Below are 25,590 nucleotides of genomic sequence, written 5' to 3'. Positions count from 1 at the left end.
TTTCCAGAGAAATGTCTTCCCTGCTTCTGTTTGGAGAAGGCGCTTGCTACTGCTTCTGCATTTACTCCTTCCACATTAATTCTCAAAACTTTGCACCAGCTTGCATCTCTCTTTCCTGAATGTGGCCTTCATCAACCTAATCCACAGTCTGGACTCTGGAAACCTGTGCACACCACAAAAGGCAGAATAGCAAGAAGGATCTGATGATGCATTGTACCACCTCTCACTGTCTCTGTGGTCTCCCACTCCAGCTGGACACAAACCAGGTTTTAGTATTTACAAGATCACATAGCAGTGTTATTGTTTACTTTGGATGAACACCAAGTATCTCCTGGGCCTGCGCCCAGTGCCTCCAGCGGGAAGGGGAGGGAGAAGGGGGGAAAAGAAGGGAAAGAAGGAAAAAAAAAACCCAGAATTGAAGCTGCTAAGAAAGGGTGTTTATATTTACATAAAGAGGGAAGATGTTATAAACACTAAATGCGCAGAGAAGAACTAAAAATAAGGATACTTCCCCACAACCGATGCTCTTCTCCCTCAGAGGAACTGCCCAACTGCTCCGCTCAGCTACCTGGAAGAGAAGGGCCACTTGCTTCCTTCCCGTCTATCTTATATCTGAGCTGATGTGACATGGTATGGAATACCTTTATTGGTAAAATACACATCAGATGACCTATGCTATTTCCGTTTTCTTCCCAGGGAGAGTAACGAACCCATTACAAGCCGCTACACGAGAAGTGTAACTGGACTGGTGAAGAACATGTACCATGGTGAAGGTAGTCCTGCTTCACTGTTTCAAAACAAAACCAAAGCACATTACTGTGCTGTATGAGCCTGTTTCTCTTAAATTCACTGCTGTTTCTGCATTTAAGTGATGAGATCAACCTTGGTCCAATTCTCATGTTTTTGCTTTGAAGTCACTTATCTATGAATTCAGCAAATAGTAGTGTCATTACTTAGATCAAACACTTCTCCAGCACACATGAGGATCTAGAAAAAACTGCTACATACCTTCTCCTCTGGCTCTTCACAGAGTAAAACAGGTTACAGTCAATGCCACAGAAACTGGTAGTGTACTTTTAACAAGCTTTCCCTTCCAGTGGCCTTCACACCTCACTCTTAAGGCCTCGATTTAAACACATGACTAACAATGGATACACAGTAGAGCTCTGAATGAGGTTAAAAATTCTTCAGCGGTTCTAAGTATGATTTTAATATGAGAAAAGAACTTGCCCTTTCTTACCATTATGCTTTTAAACTTTTGTTTTTCAACTAGTTTTTAGTTGAATGTACATTAGTGAAGGCCAAACATGTCTTGCTTACAAGCAACTATGCAAAAGTCTTACCAGTTATCTTTCCCACGAGGGAACTATTTTAAGGTAGAACTAATAGTCCCACGAGGGAACTATTTTAAGGTAGAAAGAGGAGTTAAAACAGCCCTTTACTGTATTCTGAGTCAAAACAAATTGCAACAGGTTTTCAGATACCAATGTTGCAGCTTAAACACACCATGTGCTGAGGATGGGTCCATGTTGTCTGGCAAGTCATGACAAATTCTAGAGCGTAAAACAAGGTTTAATTTGTTATGCTACCACTGCTATTCCTAACCCAGCAGAGGCAAACATTCCCCCCCCAGAAAAACCAACACACTTGTGTTCTTATACCAGACACATGAAGTGCTAAAGTTCTACTGGTCCTATCCAAATTCCACTGTAAAGCTAATTATCAGATGCATGCAATGAGCATACTCTCACATCAAACTATATTCAGCATTAATCTGCTGAACTATGGACTTTATTCCCTTCCCACCACCAAAAAAAAAAAGCTTTGTTAGACAAGACAGTTGTATTGAATTCACTTCCTTTTATTGCAGTGACATCCCCCAGTACAAAGTTTTAACTGCAATAATTACGTTAAAACATTAGAAAAGCATCTGTGTGACAGTTACAGTACAGTGTCAAATCTTACATCTTCAAACCAAGTGGGCCATGACCCACTGAACGCTCAAATCCTTTAAATTATTTTCAGTTATTTTTAAATAGGCAATGTCAGAAAAAGCATATAAAAAGAATGTATGTAAAAGGAAACCTAAATACAGTGAGCAAATAAATAATTGATTTTTGCCAGCTATTACTATCTTTCTAAACCCATACCAAGGAACTTAATCTACAGAAGGTATGAATTGCCATGTGTAAGCGATTTCATTTTCCACATAATTAATGATGATTGGAACATAAGTAAATTTGGCATCAAAATCAAAGCAGAAGTTGGAGTGACTGCCGCTAACTGATATCTGTTGCAAATAATTACCATTAACTTTTCAAATTTTAGTGAGCAAATGATCTTGAAAAACTTGGCCTCCTGCCCAGCATTAGTGAACTCCTGAGAGTGCATGTGAAAAGCATCCTATCTTATTTTGCAGACATTACCTTAACTATCCCCATATGCATATTTAGATATATTTTATATAATTTTATACACATATATGCATGTACACACACACACTTCATTTGGTTTCTGTGTTGTGTTACAGATCACAAGCAATGGTTTCGTGAATGGGCAAATAAACGCCTTAAATAAGTGTACCTGTGCACGTTTGTTTTTTAAGATAGCAGCACTAAGTCCATGCCATACTGTCCATCTGTTCAAAAGAATGTTTCCCACAAACCAACAAGAAACATGGCAATGATTCCATATGCACAATGTGACAACCTCATCTCCTAAAAAAACACTGTAAAATCTGTGACAGATATGTTGGTAAATTTGATCCAAACTCCATCACCTGGAAGGAAACACCACTTTTACTGCAAACTGTCTTTGTCTTACAATGTTTATCATAACAAGCTGGGTTCATGCTGGCATCAGTTATCTCACACTTAGCAGCAAAACATGCATGTTTGTTTTTCTTAAGTTTTTCAAAGTGAAATGATTCAATAGTCTCAAATCCAAATGACAGAAACAGCAAAAAAACCCCAATAAACAAAAAACCAAACCAAACCAACCAAACAAAAAAGACTTTTTGCAGTTTACCAAGAACTTGACAACAGTGTATACTGCACAGTGTAGAATATTTTAATCTTTAATCACAAGTTGAAGCTCTACCTTGCCACACAATGATTATGCTTTGTCCTTCAAAAGGAACAGTTACATTTCAATTTGATCCTGCATTCAGCAAAACAAACAAACAAAAAACCCACAAAACACCTTTTCTGTGCATCCTTAAATGAAAGTCACTCACCCACTGGTAAACTGATCCAGTAGCATGTCCAATAATAATATCAAAAACTTGTGAAATGTTTTTAGGCAATCCTTTCTATCCAAAATATATTAGGAATTTAAAAAACAGTTCACATTACTAACCTTTATATAAAGGCTCAAGTGAAATTTCTTTTGCAGGTGTTCATAGTAGACTAAATTATGAAGTTTTCAAAATATACAATGAAAGGGCACACAAGACTGGCAGTTTTTTTAGTGAACATAGAAAATGTATAAAGTAAGATGTATGGAATAGATCAAAATAGCTGGACAATCAAACCTGAGTATTATTTAATAAGACTAAATGTATTTTCTGACAACTGAACAAATTGACCTAAAACATCTCCCCTAATAACTAGTGGTCCTTTTAACCATTTGTTGAAAAATGCGAGAGAACTGCAGCTTTTACATTTCATATTGGATAGCACAATTCCACATAGTGTTTACTGTTTTCTGTTAGATAGCATCACATTGCTTCTATTATCCCCATTCAAGCCTTAAGTTGAGTTTTGTTTCAAAAATAAGTAGAAAGTGACACTAAAACGTAACAGGCCAACAACTAGGACAGGTCTTTTAATTTTCTTCTAATTTGTGGTTAAGATAAAAAGCCTCAGCCAGCAAGATGAATTTCGTTTCGTAGTAGAGCTGACTGACCAGTATTCTCTGCCAAAGTAGCTAATTTTAGTTCTCTGTCTCAAACTAGTGCCCAAGTAGTACACAATTGTCAAATTTGAGAAAAGGATGCTCTCTGCAAATAACATTAGTTTTATTTTCACAGTTACAAAACTTAGTAGAATGAAGTCTTGACAATAACATCAGGGAATTGCTTTAGTTCAGCTGACCTGCCCCAATTCTCACCTTTAAATCTAACAGATATAATAATAAAAAAACCTAAAAACTTTCTGACGATAGAAAACATACAGTGCTAAGAACTAATAGCTCAATGGAAGACTGAAAAGCAGCATTCATTTTTATTGTAATATGGAAGTGACTAGAAACTAAAGGAAGTCTGATCTAAACTCTTAGTTGAAGGCAGATTTTGACATTCTATATAAATTTAAAAAATAGGATGTATGGGTGAGATTTGGTTAATTTCAGAAGGCACCTCAAGGCTAAAAGGCTTTTATAAATCTATAATCCTTTCATTGATCAAAAATACAACATTTTATTGCTGCTACTCAAATAGCAAACAAAAAAGCTTGTCTTGTTCTTCAGTCTAAGAAGGAATCCTCCCCCATTAAGCAAGATTAAATTACAGAAAATATCGAATAAAACTGAAGATGTCACAACTTTAGAAATACAGTGACTTTCCTTGTGTGCTTTCAAGTCAGTGAAATAGTAAAAGAAGAGTCACTTTTTGCCTTTGTGATGTTAATGAACTACAGACCACATCAGTCACTCTCCCCTGGTCACTGAAGTACCATTTCATCACAGCTGAGCCACATGCAGTACTCTTAGGAATAGAAGGTGAGAACACTCTGATGATTCCCACGAACAAGAAGAATTGGTGGCAGATCTTTAGAAAGGGCTTCTAACCAGGCCATGTACAGTGCACTAGAAACTGCACCTTTTCGTGCAACCGGCAAACTCCTGCAATTCACAAGGAAAATAATGTTCAACAGTCAGAAAAACATGGTGAAGTACAAGTCTGAGCATAATAAATATGAAACTATGATTCTGCAAAGAAGTCAAATTTGGTCAAATTTCTTAACCTTTTTAATTTATTGTTTTTCCTTCAGAATTCAGTCAATGAGTTGAGATTTTGCATCTCAAGCATCACAGGCCTTAATACCTATTGACCCCTCACTTTTGGTCTGTTACCACCATTTTCTATTCAGGCAGCTTCACGAACAACTGAAGAGTCTCTTGAAAGACTCTTTCAAGATTTTAAAATACAGCAGTAAGAAACCTACAATCCACATCCTGTTTGTTTACACCAAAAGCAATTCTACGAAAATCTGTGACCAGGATAATTATCCAACTTCATCATGATAGATCTAGAAAAACAGACTGAAAGAACTGGAAAAAAAGGGAACAGGTGGCATTCAGGAGGCATGTGCGAATCCTGAACTGCACTGCAAATGTGGAGGTGATCAACTAAAACAGCACATCAAAAGCACATAACTCCACAGGAAATTTTTTCATTAGTATAGCAGTTCCATGCTTCTAATAAATAAATACAGTCAGCATTGAAATCTCCTTGAGTATTTCTACACTTCAGTGACAAGGCACAGGGTAGTTCCTGATCTCTATTTACATCTTTGTATATTTCAAATTACAATTCCATATTGACACAAATTGAAGTAACTTACTTACATGACAATTATGTTAGCTGTACTTGAATGTTCTTTCAGCAACTCATTTAGCCTAATCTGTCGGTAAGTCTGTAAATAAAATAAAACTTGTTAGGAAGATATTTTATTTAAAAACTTTATTTATTCAAGAAAAATGAAAAACAATTATGATCAATTGGTATAAGTAATTTATAAAAAGCATAAAAAAGCACATTTTCACCTCAGTGTGGGAACTTTTCCCCTTTCCAAAAAAAAAGAAAGAAAAAGGTTGCAAGGCTGGGAGAAAAGAAAGCAGTAAAGTGTGCAAATAAGTCAAGTACTATAACAGATAAATTTAAGATAGTTCCTCTTACAATACCGCCATCCTCCATAGCTCCTGGAAGTGCAAGTCCCTTATCGAAGGATCATAGAATGGTTTGCATTGGAAATGACCTTAAAAAGATCCTCTAGTTCCAACCCCCCTCCTGCACATCCTCACAGAAGTTGTAAAAATCCAAACAGGAAAAAAGATAAGGTGGAATAAACTCAGGACCATCTTGAAGAGCTTCAGATCAACGCAACTTTACCTAATCTTTCTTTAGGTATGTGTCTGTATCTGCATCCTATTATAGATGACATTTATTGTTCTTCCCCATAGAAGCACTTGAGAAGAAGCACTTCTGATGTCTCTGTAGTGCACAATAGCTTGGAAAAAGATATCAAACCTTTAACTGCTCCTTTACATCACAATTAGATGTGCTGTGTTGCTTGGTTTTGGTTTCTGGTGGGATTTTTCAAAAATAGCCAAGCAAAAAACATTAGTTTGGTCAAAAGGGAAAAAAAAAAGGAAGCAAATGCCTGAATACAAACTATATTATTCTAAACTAACTGCTGAAATACTGTAGGAAAAGTTTGGCCCCTGCTCATACTCAAGTGCAAAACTTCTTTTTTCTTTTGTGAACCATCTAAATGGTTTTAGATGTTGCTTTCATGAGCCACACATAAAAACAGCTACAAGAGAGAATAACAACAATGAACTCATCAGTATCACTCCCACAAATACAGTAGGAGAAAAAAGGGTATCTAAGATAATGCTCTAAAGAAAACAGTACCTTTGTTTTGTAAAGCTCAAGTTCATTATCTGTTATCCTCCATGGTTCATCCTCCTTCATTTTATCTGCAACTTCTTGCTCTTTATCATCCTCATGAAGTCGGAAGGGCTCTATCATTTCCTCAAAAGCTGCAATGCTTGAAGGATTAAGTGAACAGACATATTAAAACTGATGTGAGTCTGTATGTCAGCAATTACTTTCGCGGTGTCAGAAACTAATATTACTATATAAAAATAAAGTGAACTGAAGTTTTTTTCCCTGCCTGGTGCAGTTAGAACATCAGATCAGCTGTTTGCATTACAAAGACACTGTAATTCAGCAAACAATCTGTGGCAGCTGTAGGAGCTTTCACTGTTCATTACCCAATTGAAGTTCTACCCAGTTCAAAAAACAAACAACCCCCACCTCAACTTTTCCTGAGTTTCACTCTAGTTTTGAAAGCTGAAGAGTACTACCCTTAGAAAACAGCCAGTAACTAACAGCAGCTTCTTCCAAACTAAATTTGAAAGAGGGGGAATTTACACGTCACACTCAAAAAGACCCAGCTATCAAGTCTCATGCTACTGCCATTACAATTTTGGCTTTGGTATTTTTATTTTTCTTCTTTTTAGTCTTTCACCAGTACAGCCCAAGAGTCACATTCAAATGCAAAAAACCAGACACCTTATTTAGTCTTCCTGTTGCACTTGTTAGAGTAAGAACATTCTGAATTCACTAAAAAATCACCTGAAGATCAAAGAGGCGTTAAATACCTAGTAGCACCAACTCACATTACCCTACTTTTCTACTCACATTTCCTCCAGGAAATGCCCACATTACTACTAATACAATTTTTTATCTATCCTTGGTATTTTTTACTGTAGTTGACACAATGACTTCACCTTAATCAAAAGGAAGAAAACAAATTTGATCTGCTACATTTTGGCTGGACAAAAAGGAGAATTATTAACAATTTTATACTAAACATCACAGCAACTGTTAAAAATAAATCTTCCTGCGCTTGGTTTTCAGCTTCTATTAGTGCCAAATGGTATCTCAGAAAGGTTTTGGATATATTATGGGGAATGTATTCACACAAAGAAGAAAAAAATGCTCTCAGAAGAAATAACTCAGATCACTTCTATAAAATAGAACTATTTCCATTAATTCTACCACCTCAAGTCTGATGCACAAACGGGCGCTACCTCAAAGTTTACATCTTTCACAGTGGCAGAATCCTGGGAGCAAAGACACCAGTGTGCCATAAGTACTATAATGTTTTAGTTGCTTGATGTATTCTATATAATGAAGAAAAGGTGATTAAAAAGCAGGGTATAAAATAATGTGTATTAGTATTTAGCATTTACTTTACTTGTAAAACAACCCTTCCCAATTTGCATGGCATGTCAAGTCTTTCAGATACGTGCATATCCATGTAAAAGACATTTTTACAACTTCAGCATACTCAAGAAGAATTGAAAGGGAAGTAGGATAGTTTTTTAAATTGTACACATTCTGTTACAAATTTTTACTGAAAGTCATCTACAACTAATATTTTTTGAACTTGAAATGGAGAAGTATCAGATCTATGATCATTCCTGTGTAAATTAAAAGTCCAAGGAATTTAAAAAAAAGGAAAAACAAACAAAAAAACCCCCAAACCAAACCAACAATGAAACCAAACCAAACCCAAAAAAAACAAACCCCAAACAAACAAAAACCAACCAAACAAAAAAACCCAGATAAGGCTATATTTCGAGACTGAGCTTTGTTGCATTAAACTAGGATTCCAAATAAGATTCAGACCATTTCAGTTTTTGTGAGCATTTCTCTTTATAAACAGGATTGCTCCAGACATCATGGATTTTTTTTCTCTGTATTTGTCTCAGTTCAGTATTACAGTCAAAGGCCCACAGACCTAAAAAAATCCTGATTTCTATATTCTTGGAGGTTATTAATTAATTTCCTCCATTTCTGTCAAACGATGAATGTCACAGGAATTAGCTGTGCCATAAATGCTATGTAGAAAAGAATGACGTGTTCTAAATTAATGAAACACATCATAAATTCAAATAACGAACACAATGTGGTTTTTCGAGACTTACTTTTCTTTCTTTGGCTTAGTATTAATATCCCCAAGAACCATAATATCTGAGAAGTCTATCCGAAACTTGCTCAGCAAAGTAGCCATCCTGTATCAAAAAAACAAGCCTTTATATATTATCATATTTTTAATTATTTCACAGGGTAAACAGTAGATGTTTGGTAATAAAAACATTGGTCTAAGAAATAAAACAAAAAAAAGGCATCTTAAATGTAAGGAGGGGGAATCAACAGAACTGACATATGATTACAAATCAACACCATGCTTTTGGAAAAAACTCAAAACTGTTTTATGGTTTTAAATAATTTGAAAAAGAAAATATTTGAAAAAGAAAATGTTAGCATCAGACAATACTGCAGAAAACTTAGTTTGAGGTATCTCACCCAAAACCACCTGGGGGAAACGAAACCTTTTCTGGATCAAGGGAATAGAATATGATAACACCTCAACCAAAGAACAACTGAAATAAAACTACTAAGGAAGAGATAGTAATCCAACGAATAACATGCCCTTGAATGCATGTAACATTCAAGTAAGTGCACTTGAATTTTTAAGGGAAACTTACGCTCTTCTGTCATGATCAATCCTGTTTATTTTCCCACCAATGAACACTCTGATCTTACAGTCTTTCCACTTCTTCTTGGTTGTGATAAGATATGGAATCAACAGTGTCAAACCTGTGTTTAGATCAGAATTTGAGACTGATTGAGAAAACAGCATCTTGTTAAACAGTATAGATTTTATATGAACTGACTGAAAAAATATCTATTGACAATTAATGCAAAATCACTTCAATGATTTTTTAATCACGTTTTTTAAACTATAAAGTACATTACCTCCATCATCAAAGAGCCACCAAACATCAATATTGCTTTTGCCTTGTTTCTTCTGAAACTGAGAACTGGCATCAAGAAGTCTTTGGTCAGTCATATTTAAAGGAGAAGATGAGCTCTTTGAATCTGGAAAAAATTATGATAACACCCTGTTTTTGAACTGTTTTGCTTAATCACCTTGAAATTCATCAAATATAACTTCTTAATATTTTGTGGTACCTATAATTTTGAATAAAAACTGTTCCCCCACCCCCCAATTCCAGATTTTCATTGACTGGATATAAACTGAGCTATCTGTATTTAGGGAGTCTAACTCACAATTTCAGCAGATGAAGTAGTTTAGCAGGCATCTGACAAATAAAGGATGTGTGAGATCTTTATATTGATATTTGCCTGGACAATTTAACTGACCTTGCTTCAGAGCATTAGGCTATGCACTGTTTTTACCTGTTGTAAATAACGAAACTTCCCTAAAATAGGTAGATAACTAATTTTACAAGTAAATACCACATCCTAAGCACTTCTTTTCCTTAAATCTGATTTTCCTTAAGCATGTGGTGAAAATAAAAGCTACTTATGCCCATTGGAATCCTGTCTTCTACAAATACCTTTTTGCAAGTACAAGACTCTAAAGCACAATACAGACTGTTCTGCATAACAAAATTATTTGATTTGCTGAGAAGAAAACAATGATGGAATTTTCAATTAGAACAATACAGGTAATTTTGTTTTTCAGTATAGGAAAAAACCCTAACCTCTTTCTCTTAATTAGAATCTCAGACTGAACAAGAGCCAGGAGTTTGACTTTGTCTCTGTCCTTATTTTATTAGGATTTTTTAAATTTAGAGCACATCTGTGACTGATTCACATTAAATACTACTTTACTGCATACTGGACTTCTTCCAAACTGCCATCTTGTGCTTCAAGATGTAATCTCACTTTCCATTATTAAAACACAAAAGCTTCTAGCTGCTGAAATCATGAAGAAAATATCAAAACAGTGAGATGAGTTGTAGTTAAGGGAAAAATACCTGATTTAACTCAGAAGAAGTCTGAAATAAACCAAGAAGTAAAAACTGCTCAGTTTCTCTCTCAAATTGCTATGATTTGAACAACTACTTCAGGTTATTTCAGATGTTCACCTCACTCAGAAAGCTCCTGAACACTTTTCAAATATTACTTAAAAACAAAAGGGTTGTTTGGTTTTTTTTAAATTCCAACATTTATGCACAATACTTTCTTAGTAGTAACTTGTTCTGGGAATTTCCATAATGCTGCTTTTTTTTTTCATAGCCTAATCCCTAAAGATGAAGCCCATTTTAAAGCAGATATGAAGTAACAAATTAACATTGCATGGTTGATATTTTCCTCTCTGGTACTAAGGTGTAGAAAGAAGTACAAAAGGAAAACTGAAATTAACAATGTGAAAGAATGATTTAACACAAAAAGGTGGAAAATGCCTGCCTTTTTTTAACAGTGGCTGTGCTGAAGTCTTTCCATCCTCGTCCTCCTCTGGAAGGTTTTTAAAGATACAAAATAAAAATGTTAATTTGCTTTGTGATATTAATGAAAACAATACAAGTGTATATATAAAAAAATTAGAAAATAAGATGTAGAATGAAGTGGATTTTCACACAAAGGAAAGCACACAATGCAGTCTACCAAATCCTGAGATTCATTTGTACTTTAAAAAACACTCTACTCCCATTGCTCACTTAACTATTAGGCTTTTGCTTTATAAGAGAAGAGGAAAGTTGGTTATTGTCAAAGTATCTTGGATGCTCTGTGTCTGCTAACATGCACAGAATATTTTAGTCCAGGATGAAAAAGCCTTCAAAAATTTAGCAGCCTTCCAATCACATGTGGGGTACAAATCTCAAGCCCTTTTTAATGCCTGTCAAACTCAATAACAAAGAAAATCCCATTGTAGGTAATTGTCTACCACCTGTTTTATTTAGGGGACTAGAATAAAAAGATTTATTTCACATACAGGTAAGCTCTAAACCTAATCACTTAAATAATTAGACATCAACATCTAGAAAAGCATGACACACTTCTGTTTCACAGATACAGAGATCCCATAAATAACCCCTTGGTGAAGGGAGAGAGGAACTGAAGAGGGAATGAGAGAGAGAGAGAAAGAGTGAGAACTCAAGTTTCACTACTAACTAGCAAGTTACCTTTACGTGGAGTGGGAGTTCTTTCACTAGATGATGGAGCAAAAGCTATAGAAGTGTCTGTCTCAGACTTCTTGCTATAATCCACTTTTACTATGACATCCTTGGTGCACGGAGATTTTTCTTGGGATGACAGTAACTCTTCTTTGAAAAAGCAGAGAAACACACTATAAACCACTTAATTGTTTCAAATGGTATCAACAGAGGTACGTGACTACAGTGTGCTGGTTCACAATTAATTAAACTCTACAGCAACTGCTATGCTTTGGCAAAGAGGGGGGGAAAAAGCCAGCACAAAAGTCTTGTATGAACTGCTTCAGAGTACAAGGATGCTCCTCCTTTGAGCAGAGCTGTAATTCTTTGCTACTTCCCCACATTGTGGTTATTGAATGCACTCCCACAAGCTAAACATAATAAAGCAGAGCTAGTTAACGCTGTGGAAGCACAACTAGGAGGAAAAAAATTAGTTGATGAAGTGTTTTCCATTTCCACTCCAACTCCAAAACGCAGGTAAGCCTTAGACAAGGCACAGACCAAGTATGTCTCACAGCCAAATCTTTTTTTCCAAATTTGGCTTCTGTGGAGCAACTTGGCAGCTGTCAGAGTTAAAGCAAACTCACAGTCCTCAGTGGGCACTGAGATTCTCTTCTGACACCTCTGTATTACACTCCCAGTTTTCTCAGCAGTGTTGTTTTCACAACCTGTCATCTCTCATACTCCTCTGCCCTCCTGCATGCAGTGACAGGCTCTCTCTCTCCAAATTCTAAGACATTCACATGTTTCCAGTGAAGGAGCAACCCTCCCCTCTTCCAGGAGGGTGCCCCTCCTACCTAATTTGTGTCACAAGGATTCCTCCTCACTGCAGCAGCTCTGTATGGAGCAAGCTACAAACAAATTACACATTATCAACTCAGCAGACAGTTGTCACCAAAGCTCACAGGCTTCTTTCATTATTGTGCTTGATGCTGAATTAAAAATGATACCATTCATCTTAAGAACACTACCCACAAAGCACAACCACGCCTTCTACGAGGAAAACAGAAGACCTTTCCAAATTTGAGACAGACTACTCAAAAGCTCTAAACTAGTGTGTGTAGGGGTTGGCATCCCACACCAGACTCATGATATTCTTGCATCATTTGTTGTGATTTTCACAATTTCTAGGCTTGAGTCCCAGATACTTGATACCAACTTATCTTTAATTTGTTCCAGTAAAATAGTAAATCTTTGGGAAACAACTATATACAGCTTACAAATACAGAAACCTTAAACACAAAAAACCAAGATCTGTTGCTGAATTATTCTTATTTTACAGTTCTGGCTTGCTAATTTCAGTGAATTTTATTCCATAAGAAGGGTGGTGTTTTATTTTTTTAATAATTTTTCCTTTAGTATTTTTAGCAAGCAATATTAAAAGGGAATTAGAACAGCTATTCACCAGATAGAAAAAAATAAGTCTTACCTTGGCCCTGAAGATGAGAAATGTCCAGGCCCTCCTGTAGGCGAATGACAACCACACCATACTGAACATCAAAGGCATCACTAAACAAAAGGGACAAACCCAAATTATTTTACAGCTTTTTCCTTTCCAAAGGACCTACCTTATGCACCCTCCTTGAATAAATTCCAGTGATTAAACACTGCCATTGGAAGTCCCAAATAATAAATTTGCATTACAATTTCAGTTTTGATTCCAAAACATTAACTGTATCAGTAAACTGAACAGCAAATCCTGAAAAGCGATGTCTAAAGAGGATACCTATTCCCTCTTCTCCTTCTCCCATCTACGTAAAAAGTGATTACACAAAAGCAACATGAACAGGTCAGTCAAATTCTGCACAGATAAGATACACTAAGAAAATTGTATTTTTATCTCCCTCAATCAACAAAGAGATTTACTTTGTGTAGATCTTGAACTGAGAACTAAAACATTCTGACATCTTTTCAAAACATTTGGAGTATTAAAAACACCTATGATGTTGTAATTTAGAATCAAATTATCTATAGGTAAGCTAGTGCTCCTAGTTCCATTACATCTGATGAGGTAGGAACTCACTCCATTCAAAAACAGAGGGAAAACTTCATTATTGTAAAAACAACCAGAGAGCCTGAATAAATTGGTAAGTAAAACTGTAGTAAAATTAGTAACAATTTCCTCTCCTCCAAGATACAAGATATGAAAAACATGAGCTTAACGATATCATAGTTTGCATTAGCCACTAATCATCCTTCACATATAAATACCTCATTAATTACAAACAACCATAAATCAGAGAACTACCTCCCATATCCTTTCCACAGACAGAAATTTCTCAAGATTTCACTCAACAAACACTTTTTTTTGGAAGCACTAAGACTCGATTAGAAATGTTTGAAGTATCAATATATTCTATAGTAAGTGCAACAAGAATTGGAGTTGATTTAAGAGGAAAACGTTTTGTGCATTAGTGAACATTTTAATTTAATTGTTCAATGTGCTAGATTTATACAGATTAGATGTGTTTCTATTCTGTGCTTCAGAAATTTTGAATTTTCCAGAAATATGCTTAACCTACAGTCATTACCTCCTGAGGCTTCTTTAGGGATGTGGAGAATCACATGACTTGTGGTTGAGAACCACATGAGTTGACAGATCTTCCAGCAAAAGCCATCCCGAAACATAATACGAAAAAAAAGAAAAGCTAAGAACTAACTGATGTGTTTCCTTATTTTTCACTTCATATGGTGCCCCTGCTTTTCTCTTAAGGACCTGGGTGTGACTTTTTTCCCCCTTTTCTAATTTCTGCCTGTAAACCCCCGTCCTCTCTTTCTTTTAGAAGCCCAGTAAACAAGAAATATAAAGCACAAATGAAGAGGGTTAAGCGGCACTTGCGTTCAAAAAAAAAATCTCTGTGTAAGTGAAATATGGAGGTTTTTTCCTTAAGTGTTTGTGTCGCACAAGTTATTTGTATTTTTCAGCCAGAACTGGTCTGCTTTTCAGTGCTGTCAAATTACACTGGGATTTCCTTTCTTATCTCCTTTATGGCTACTATATTATCTTAGGGGTCAGTGCTGTGTTTTGTAATCTACCAAAGACTTATTAGTTTCCACATCAAGAAAAACCAAGGTATTGAAGACTGCCGAATCAGTCATATGGAAAATCTATACCTGTAGAAGACTCTGTGCAACTAACATCTTGACTTACTACTAAACATACCGAAATGGAACACAGGACCTACAGCTTCACATTTTCTACTTACTGGAATAAGTTGATATAGGTTTCAACCTCTCTCATATCACCTTGCCTCCAGTTTTTCTTAAATCCAACAACAAGGGTGTTAGGTCTCATTCTACCCAGACCAGCAGCCTAAGAGGAACAAAAAGTATATTATAAAATAATATGTTATTGAAACAACTAAAGGTTCTATTATTCTCTTAAGCAAAAAACAAAGTACTTTTCATCAAAGCTATCAGATAATATTGCAAACGGAACATATTTCAAAGAATAAAGCCACTTCCAATTTTGATGTGTATCTTCACCACTTTAAAACGAAAATTGAAAGAGATGTACCTGCATTAAATATTGTCCTCCATCCCTCAAGTCCTCTGCATGCACTGGTGCATAGAAAGCTTTCATCTTGTTTTTAATTAGCCATCGCTGATACCTAGCCAAATCAGTAGTCAATTCCTTCATGGCTTGCCTCCGAGGACCCTTTCAAAATAAGGAAATAATAAGAGAAGAGTGAACAACAATTAGGAATGTAAGTAGTGGGAGTAAAAAAAGCCCCCCCACCCCACCTTTTTTTTTTTTTAAATTTCACTGCTACAATACAAGTCAGACTCAGAGGACCTCAAAAAAAGCTTGCACCCTACCAAAACCACCCAAAACCCACAAAATACCGGGGATTATCAGCAGCGAAGGCTGAAAAATGTTATCATCTTTAGGAAGAGGGTTGCTCAAGCTTTTAACAAACTTGTCCCTGCAGAACACTACACTTTTCCCCAGAGGGTGGCACAAGCTTGTGCTCCAAAGAATATCTGGGAATATCTGTTTCAAGCTGTACAAGTGTGCCTCCATGTGTACCAATCCTAATCAGAAAGCCTCTGTCACAGTAGTGTCACTTCTGCAGTTTTATCTTGCAGCCAAAGTCACTTCCTCTTTAAATACTTCCTTTATTATTACTTCCATCAGGATGAATCTTTTGTGTTCCTCCTAGACATCAAAATGCAGAATACAGGACAAGGTATAACCAAGAACACAGCAGCCCAGTTTTTGCAAAAGGACACAGACTCTGACCAAATACTTAGAGTTAGTGAAGAGTGAAGTAGTGTCACCCTTCCTGCAGGAAAGCCATTTTAAATAGAGATAGGATACTTCTCCCAAATAATATCTAATAGAATTGCCTTCCTACAAGGATGACACCCCCTTATTCTTTTCAGTACAGCCCTATTTTTTTCAAGGAGGATATTCCATCATAGATGGAATATCTGTTACTCAGTTTCTGTCCTTTCGTACTCATTGAAATATAAAGTTTGTATAGACAGAAACTGGAAGTTTCTGAAGACAAAATATGTATGTACTGTGGATTGCATTAACTCAGTTTGCTCTTATCTGTTCATCAGATCAGAAGCAAGTTATATTTAGTAAGCATAGTATATTCAAACCTGTTGTAGAGTAAAGTTACAGAATCATAGAATGGTTATAGTTAGAAGTGACCTGCCAACCCCCACCATGGGCAGAGATGCCTTTCACTATCCCAGGTTGTTCCAAGCCCCTTCCAACCTGGCCTTGGATACTCCCAGGGATGGGGCAGCCACAAGCTTCTCTGGGCAACCTCTGCCAGGGCATCACCATGCTCTGAATAAATAATTTCTTCCTAACATATAATCTAAACCTGCCCTTTCAAAAAACATTGCCCCTTGTCCTGACACCCACCTGCCTGTACAAAATGTCCCTCTCCCTCCTTTTTATAAGCCCCCTTTTGGTACTGGACGGTGCTCTAAGGTCTTCCCAGAGCTTCTCTTCTCCAGGCTGCACAACCCCAGTTCTCTCAGCCTGTCTTTGTAGGAGAGCTGGCCCAGTTCTCTGAACATCTTCATGGCCCTCCTTTAGACTCCTTCTAACAGGTCCATGTCTTTCTTGTGCTGAGGTGACATATGTCAGTTATATTTACACTTGCCTAAATGTTCTCAGTGATGTGACAAAGTCTGGCCTGAAGATATGAAACTAAACTACACAATCCTAACATGCTAATGTTTATCAGAGATGCCATGGCCTCTCTGTAGCTAGCTTAAGTTCTGGTAAAGATCACAGTGTGACAGCCACCCTACATCTCAGCTAACATAACTGAGCATGATTCTGAGGAGTAATTACTTGAAGTTTGCTTCCTTCTCACCACCATGAAACCACCCTATAAGTATGCCATAAAAGACACTTTAGGTAGTAAGATCTGTTAAAATTATGTCCTTGCAGAACCACCCTCACAACACACCCCAGTGCAAAAACACCCACATTTCACATTATGATTAAAAAAAACAGAGATGCTTAGTGAAATAGTAGGGGCTGGACAGAAAGGAAACAGGAAATACCTGTTCACATTACTGTTGCAGCTGCCAGTGAAATGAACCTGATAACTGAAGAAATAAAAAACCTACTTGGGAGGTTAAGAGCAATTTTTAACTACTAGCTAAACTGTTATTGACTTCCCTGCTAAAGAAGGTTTATTTTCTCTCATGCTTTTTAAGAGCTCTACATAGTAATCAGTCTCTCTGAAATAGTCACATTGAGAGGAAATTTAGCTCTGTACTGCAGATTCAAAGCATGAGACAGAATATGAGAGTGTATGATGCAGAAACGGAAAGAGGCCCAGGCTGTAATCCAGTATTAACTTTATTCCTAGAAAGGTTCTTCAGCATTTAGATGTCAAATGATCTAAAGTACTAACTTTGGGAAAAAAACCAAAACCCCTACATTTAAACAAAAAAGAGAAACAAAAAGCAAACAGGTTAAAAAAACCAAAAACAAACCCCAAACTAGACAGAAAAAAAAAACTCAACAAGGTAATTTTGAAGTAAAGACAGAATACACTTACCATATGCACATGGCCACAGATCATCAAGCCCACATTCTTGGTGAAAGCGTGGACAAGGTGAAGCAAAGCTGGACGTGCATTTGGAGCTCCTGTCATAATTAAGCACTGAGGTCTAGAATTATGAAGAGATGGGGGGGGGGGAAATGGGAATTAATCTGGAGTTCTGGGGCGTTTTTATAAACACAAATGTTTCTTCTAAATATTAGCCATAACAACATAATCATCACTGAAAATGATCTACTATTACAAGACTAGGTTAAATTGAGTAAAGATCAATTGTTCCAGAACTGTCAGTGGATCTATGACTAATTGGATAAAAATTTAGTATTCCCATTAAATCTAAAAATTTATGCATTTAAAAAGTTCAAGAACAGATTTCAGACAAGATTAGGTCAGAGGGATGAATTTCCTCCCCCATTTTAAGTTCCATCCCTTTGCATTTTCTAGCTTAGATTCTTCTGCATCCAACAAAAAAATTGGAATCATATGCTCTTTTTAAAATTACTGTCATTCAGAAGGCAGAACCAAACTACTGCAAGTAAGTTATTAAAGACTACTTTCTCATCAATTTTAAAAGATGATGTGTCCAGACTTCAGAATTCATTTCCGGTGAAAATTTTCCATATCATAAGAATCACCTAAAGTAATCTGTCTCAACCTCTGTAGCAGCTCCAGTTCATTTTTGATGTTAGAATCATAGAACAGAATCAGAGTTATTTAGGCTGGAAAAGACCCTTAAGATTATTGAGTCCAACTATAAACTTAACACTACTAAATCCACCACTAAACCTTGTGTTCCTGCCACGTTCTTCATAACCTCAGAGAATGTCACCTGTATTAAGAATCTCTCCCTTAACTAATTTCTTATTAAATTCTGCCCTAAGAATGCAAAGATAGAGATTTGCTAGACTAATTGCCAAGATTATAAATCCTGTGCTGGGCAAAGGCAGCATGTAGGAGGTAATGACAGGTCCATAGAATATCCAGCTTTGGAAATACACAACACTTGACTGGATACGGCCCTGAGCAACCTGCTGTAACATCAGAGTTTGATCTAACTTTGCAATTGGACCTATGGTGAGTCAGTTGAGTTGGGGACTGGACAAGACCAGATGGAAGAGTTGCGTTCAAGGGAAAATGATCCATCTCAATCTATAATTCCACTTATTTGGATGGATTAGTTTAAATCAATACTTTTTGTTAAATTTATTTGAAGCATCTTTCTTTTACAACAGCTTATCCCAGACAAGTGGCATAGTTACTAATAGGACAGAAAACTGCCTCTTTGAGTAGGACCTTTCCTGGGAAGCCATGTTGATAGACAACAAATCAGTTCTGTTCCTCAGCTTCGTGAAGAACACCCATCCAGCCTGTTTGCCATTACTGAACTGCAATGAGAGATTTCTGAAGTGAAACAGATGGTGTTGAGTGCAACATCCACAGATACTTATCTTCAGGATTTAAGCTTACATCAGATTCATCCCAAGTGAAGTGAATGCTTGTTAGCACTTTGGAGCATATCTTCCAACTCCAAGAGGAACACAAATCACAGTTCATGATGCAGACCACAAGGCATCTAACAGTAAGCAGGCATCATCCACAGCCTTGCTTCTGAAGTGCAAACTCTAACCACAAACAAAATGCTCACACAAGTATGTTCAGGGGATGTCCAGGGGATGTCCACAGTGAAGAAATTCAAAGCTGATATAAATCACAGGAGATGAACATGTACACGAGAGACTAAATGTTAATGGTTAATGGCTCAGACAACTGGCCATTTGCAAAAGCAGCAGATGCTTTGCTAAGGATGTGCAAAGTAACAGCCCAGGCGCAGTGAAGGAAAGGATGACCATGACAAACCAACTTTTGTTTGGCAACAAGCTGGGTTTTGAGCCAGACCAGGAAAGAGTTCAATAAGAAACAGATCCTGTGAGATGGGACAGTGCTTTTTATCGTGGCAATGTTCTCCCTTACACAACTGACTCAGGTGTAAAAATTCCCCTGCAAGGAGATACTGAGACATTCAAACCTAGGCCTGACGGTGTTCATCCCTTCTGATAGGGTAAAACTGGCTAAAACATGCTGATGTGAGAGGCAGCTGCCATCTTAGAAGGTGTCCTAAACCATCAAAGACTCACAAAGAGCCTCCAGACTCATTTCTGGGGCTTTCCACCAGGGGACTGCACATGATCCACAGTGTTGCAACAGCGCTGAACTCCCCGCTCAGCAGAAGTATCTGGGTGTTCCCACCTGAACCTAAACAGTCATTAACCCAATGAACTTTGTGCCTTGTGGGCTTTCCCCAGCCCTGACAGACCAAGACTGTGACCATCAGACATCAAAACTGCAACAGTGACACTTGTCACTTGATCCATGAGTGGTGATATCTTTCTACTCTTATCCTTTCTTTCTCCTAACTGCTCAAAATATATTGTAAACCAGCCTAAAAATCCCAGTCAATGCCTTAGTAAGTGCCTTCTTGTGTCCAGGTAAATTAAAGTTGGCTAAGTTTAAGCTTGCTAAGTTACAGTCTGTAAAGTGCTTTACTTTGTCTGGATGTTGTTTTAAAATCTGCCAAGTACTTTTTTCTACCTTAATGTTCTAAAGTTTGCACGTGAAAGTTTGTTATTGAACCTCCTGAGGATTTTGTTGTTTCTCCCGTGCATGGCCCAGAGTGAATCAAACAACCTGCCAAGCAGGATAGGGTGTAACTGCATTTAATGCATTTAATGTCACAACATTGTGACAGTGCTCTACTGAACACTGAATTTCCTATTTTTAATATTAACTAAAGTTACCTGAAATTCTTCACGTGATCTTCCACTCCTGAAAGCCGGATAGAATGCTGAAGTGCATTCAAGTAAGTCAAGGCTTGTGTAGAGGATCCCCAGTTCACATCTGTTGAAAAATTTGAAGTTCCAATATATTATTTATGCATAAAACTACATAATCACAACATGAATATTGCATACCAACTGAAAACAAGAAATTCAAGCTATACCTCTATACATTCTACACAATGTATACACAAACCCGACAGCTAAACAGGCAACTCTATTAAAGATAACTTCAGAAAAAACGCTGTGTGTTTTTATATCACAACAAAGAAACTATTTTATTTCAAAGCATTTCCTACATAGTCAAGATATTTGCAGTGAAAAACTGCTAGATTAAGCAAATCCTTTTAGATTATTACTTTTATGAGGAAAAGAAAGATCCCACTATCCTCTCTTTTTGTTCCAATACACATCTTCTGATGGCTACAATGAATTATCACAGAGTCAAAGAATATCCCACAAGGATCATGGAGTCTAACCCTTTTCATCCAAGTACTTCATATATATTCATAGACCCAGATGTAGAGTTTTCCTCATTTCCAACTTCAGAAACACCTTTTGGCTCAGTTTTGCTCCATCTTGCATTTATGACATACAGAGCTCTTAGAAGCACTAATAAATCGCTCATAGCAATAGGAATGGTTTACAGAAAAAGCATCCACCACTCAAATCCCTTTTCAATTAAGAACGGTAGAGAAGCATCCTCTCTCACTTCCCATCAAGATATCACATTCTTTCCTAGTGCCTTTTTTGCTGCAACCTGAGCTCTTTCCGTATCACCCTTTTCCTCAAATTTTTATTCAGATACATATATCTAAGTGAAAGGCACACATCTTCATAATTTGGGAGGAGGGGAAACAGCACTGACTACACAGGCATAATTACATTCCTTTATAACTAAAAAGCCTGAAACAGAAATTTGAACTAGTTGCCCAAACAGAAAGAAATTGTTGGGTGTCTTCTCCCCACAAAGGCCACCACTTTTTCCCTTCTGCAACCCTCTTTCCCACTCACCACAATCAAAAGAAGTCCCTATACATACCTGGTTTCTTGTAAGTGACATAAATGTAAAGCCCAAGGACTATTACATATGTTAGAAGTGCTGCCCACCAATTAATGACAAACATTACAATGCAGCACAGAATAGCTCCAATAAGAGAAATCCACATATTGTAGTATTTGAAAGCAGGGCGCCAACCTAGTAAAAATATGATTTGGAGGACAGAAAAGAAGGGGAAAATTAATTTTAGTACTACTCCAAGAGAAGGAATCACTGTCTGTTCTTCCCTTCCCTAGTGTTCTGTATCACATTTCATGTGAATGTGTCGTTTTCAGTGATGTACAAAATACAGATTGGCACATTTATGCTTTCAATTATCCAACACCTTTCAAATGAATTTGCATCTTTCTTAGACAGATATGTAAATGCTCCTAATTTTGCCCTCTAAAAGCATAGCTCAAAAGGAAAGTTTCAAAGATGCTTGTGCTAGTATGTCTATTAAATCAGGCCACAGAAACCTTTTACAATGGCTTGTCTGACAACTGATTTTTGCAGTAAAAGGCAGTATAACATGAATCATCGGCTCATGACTCAGTCTCCTATATACTACTAATTGTTTTTAGTTGTGCATTTTTACTGTTTTCACATGGTCGTAAATTTTCACCACGCGAAAAGGACAGATATATCCAAGTAGAACTTGAGTATGTCAAAGTACTGGACTGTCACCGTTTTACAGCCTTATTTGCCTCAAGTTTATCCCAAATCAAGTAAATACACGTGCACACGTACACCCCCACAAACACATCCAAGATTAACAAGTGTATTAAACACAGAACTGTTGTGTAAACTCTGGAAAAAAAATTCTCCAACTATCTTTCAGTTCAGTAACTTAAGAAGCTTTAAAGGGTGTTATTTCAGTACAAATGCATGTGGACTAGGTATGATATACATCTGTTCTGCTAGTACCGGGTTTTGGCTTATTCCTATAAATTAACTAACCTCCCACAATACAGACTACAAAAATGTGGCAATACCACCCGCAATTCCTGTTTCTTCTGGACTGGAAGATGGAATATATTAAGAGAAATGCAAAGACAACAAAAGGGTGGTTTGCCAACACCAAATACTGAATAAGTAAGAAAGCTTTCTTGAGGAGTTTCTGAATAGACTCTGAATTATCTTGTGTTCCCTCAGCAAAGATGACAAAATTAGTAGCTCCCAAGCTCTACTGGATCACTCAGTTCTCAAAATTTCAGAAGACCCAGGTACACAAGATATTACGCTTTTAATTCAAATGTGCCATGAGAATCAAGTATGTTTTCAGTAATTAAAGTAAACCTTAATTTATATTAATACTTTTAAAACTGCATTTATGCATAAAGGAATTGCAGGTTAAACACCCACTCCCAAAATGTAGTTCCTACCTGGAGATTTTGCAAGAGAAGCATGGAATACAGAGAAGTTAATCAAGGCATATGAGGCCAAGAAGAAATTAGAAATAATTGGAGCAATGACATTCAGTTCAGCTGCAAAATGAAAAACAAAGCAGGCTGTTATCAAGAAATCATCCAACGGCTTTGTAGACTATAAAGTAAAAATTCTGCTACAAACCACGTTACTCTGTAATATACTCTCAGGAGATGCAGTTTAGTGCACCAATACACTGGGTTCTGAAGAATTCCATCAGAAATAGATAGAGCACTAATACATCTGCAGTACCTCTCTCCAGGTCAATTCTCAAACAGCAAAGAACAAGACACTTCTAACTTTCAGACTTAACTACAGTGAATAGCAACAGCTGACAAAGTTAATGTGAGCAATATGATAAACATGTTCATCTGCCTGCATTTTAAACTGAAAGTTGTATCAATGGTACCAGTACAGAGCATTATTACACACCAACATCATTACAACAGTGATGCCTAAATCCTTTTTAGTGAGAGGAAAGAACCTGATGCCCTCCTTTCCTCGAGGCAGCATGGTACGAAACATTTATATGTGTACTCTCACCATCAAAAAAACCCCAAAATACAGAATGTGCCATGCTAGTTTACAAGTTTCTACTTGTTGCAATTAAGCTTCTGTCAACATGGTCACTAGGAACCTCATGGGTATACCTCTGCCTTAAGCAGACTTGGAGGAAAGAGCAAACTGGGAAAAGAAGTTCAAAAGCACTGGCACAGAACTCATGGGTGGACACAGCACAACTAGTTTGCCATCTACACAGAACACATGTAATTCTACCTAAACTAATCTTTATCTTTAGAAACAGTGGCATCAGCACGCATCTCTATTATCTGTAACTTAATATAAAAACACATTTTAAAAAATATTGCTCAGGCAGGTTTGTCCTTTACAGAAGCTTTTATAATTATTAAAAATCTGAAATAAACTTTCATATTTACAAGATGTAACATCTCTCTACTCAAACAAAAGCTGTATTTTTATTGACTGATAGTAACTGAAGACAGATATCTGCAGGTGCTGTATTCCTACAGTTAAAATTTACTGCAGTTTTAGACAGTTATATCTAGAAGATAGGAAAAATTAATCCTCCAAATAAACAGATTTAGAATGCTAGCTCAGAATTAAGCTTTGCATTAGATCCCTGTCATGAAGTCACAGTTTGGACTTGGACTTGAATGCGTTCTAAAGGACAAAATGGTCCTGAGATTTATTACAATTTCCAACTAACCAATTAGTATGAATCCAAGAGCAATTAAAAATGTTAAAATATATCCTCTCAGTGGTTCATTGTTCTTCCCGTAGCCTTTAGCAAACATCTGAAATCCTGGGTAAATGCTGTCTTTGCACAAAGCCTAAGAAAAAAAATTAAAATCACAAGTCAGTATGCATTTTGTTCAAAATATTTCCCTACTAATGCCATCTTCCATTGCAAATTACCTTCCTGAACAAAGGTTTATAACCAACATGTACTAATTCTATTTTCAGTTGTTGTTCCATCTTGACATTTTGCATTTCCAACATATCCTTCAGTAATGTCTATTTATACTAATAGCAGCTCTGCTCTCCTGTAACTAACTGACTATTCTTTCTTTAGGGACTGTTTTCTCAGAAAGCAGAAAGTTGCCCAATACATACACTAGTACTTGTGTTTCTATTGTGCAACAAAATCCTTTCTACAACTGACTCCTACTGATTTTTTTAACCCAATTAAAGACAAATTTTAAAACAAAGGAGACTAAGTAGTTAAAAGAAGGTAAGGCAAAATAACACAAACATCAAACAGTAACATACTGTTCTCCCATTCTAAACAAAAGGTTAATATTAACACAATCTACTGATTTCAACTGGTATGAATCATGATGGCAGTATGTCAAGAGTCCCCTTCCAAGAATCATGACTCAAAATTAATTATTCTTTAAAATATTATGGTTCTGTTCCCCTATTTACCTGGAAGATCTTAGGTGCACTCACAAGAGATGCCAAAGCAGAAGACAGGGTGGCTGAAAAAATACCTGCAGAAATCAATGGTGCAAATCCTGATACCATGCTCATTACCTGAAAGAAAAATAATTTTTTTAAAGAATGTGAAAAAGTATTCCACACAAATGGATGACATCCTTAACTACACAAAAAGAAAAAATACTATGTACTCGCCACTTAAAAGCTGTTTGAATATCATGCATTCATATAAACGAATGAACTAGAGACAAATCAGGGGATATAAATGGACCCTATTTTTAGAACAAGAGAAGGTGGCTTTTCACACAATATATTGTCAAACCATGTAATCCTCAGATCAAATAATCAATGCTACAAGTCTTCATGGGCTCATAAGAGGTATAAAAAATGGTAATGGAAGACAAGTATATTGGACTTTGTTTCATATTTTGACTAGCCTATCACTGACCCAGACACAAGTACAGACGAGGAGAAGAATTCACTGAGAGTTGCCCTGCTGAGGAGGACTTGGGCTTGCAGTGAAAAC

General features: G+C 36.6%; 1 protein-coding gene across 1 annotated transcript in view; it reads right to left on the bottom strand.

The window, feature by feature from the left end:
* Nucleotides 1-1,840: 1,840 nt before the first annotated feature.
* Nucleotides 1,841-25,590, bottom strand: part of SLC12A2 (solute carrier family 12 member 2) — a gene marked incomplete at its 5' end in the record, with an annotated part of 59,187 nt that continues 35,437 nt past the window's right edge. Inside the window, 17 exons of the mRNA XM_029959934.1 lie at nt 1,841-4,842; nt 5,569-5,636; nt 6,638-6,773; nt 8,722-8,808; nt 9,286-9,397; nt 9,557-9,679; nt 11,018-11,065; nt 11,734-11,874; nt 13,193-13,272; nt 14,970-15,076; nt 15,281-15,421; nt 17,802-17,913; nt 20,600-20,699; nt 21,681-21,836; nt 23,063-23,164; nt 24,334-24,457; nt 25,053-25,160. Coding sequence (XP_029815794.1) covers nt 4,707-4,842; nt 5,569-5,636; nt 6,638-6,773; nt 8,722-8,808; nt 9,286-9,397; nt 9,557-9,679; nt 11,018-11,065; nt 11,734-11,874; nt 13,193-13,272; nt 14,970-15,076; nt 15,281-15,421; nt 17,802-17,913; nt 20,600-20,699; nt 21,681-21,836; nt 23,063-23,164; nt 24,334-24,457; nt 25,053-25,160 — 1,881 coding nt within the window. The remainder of the gene's footprint in view (nt 4,843-5,568; nt 5,637-6,637; nt 6,774-8,721; nt 8,809-9,285; nt 9,398-9,556; nt 9,680-11,017; nt 11,066-11,733; nt 11,875-13,192; nt 13,273-14,969; nt 15,077-15,280; nt 15,422-17,801; nt 17,914-20,599; nt 20,700-21,680; nt 21,837-23,062; nt 23,165-24,333; nt 24,458-25,052; nt 25,161-25,590) is intronic.

Source organism: Manacus vitellinus, unplaced genomic scaffold (assembly GCF_001715985.3).
Source record: "Manacus vitellinus isolate BGI_N305 unplaced genomic scaffold, ASM171598v3 scaffold_23_pilon, whole genome shotgun sequence".
NCBI lineage: Eukaryota > Metazoa > Chordata > Aves > Passeriformes > Pipridae > Manacus > Manacus vitellinus.
This window is presented reverse-complemented; position numbering and strand designations above follow the sequence as displayed.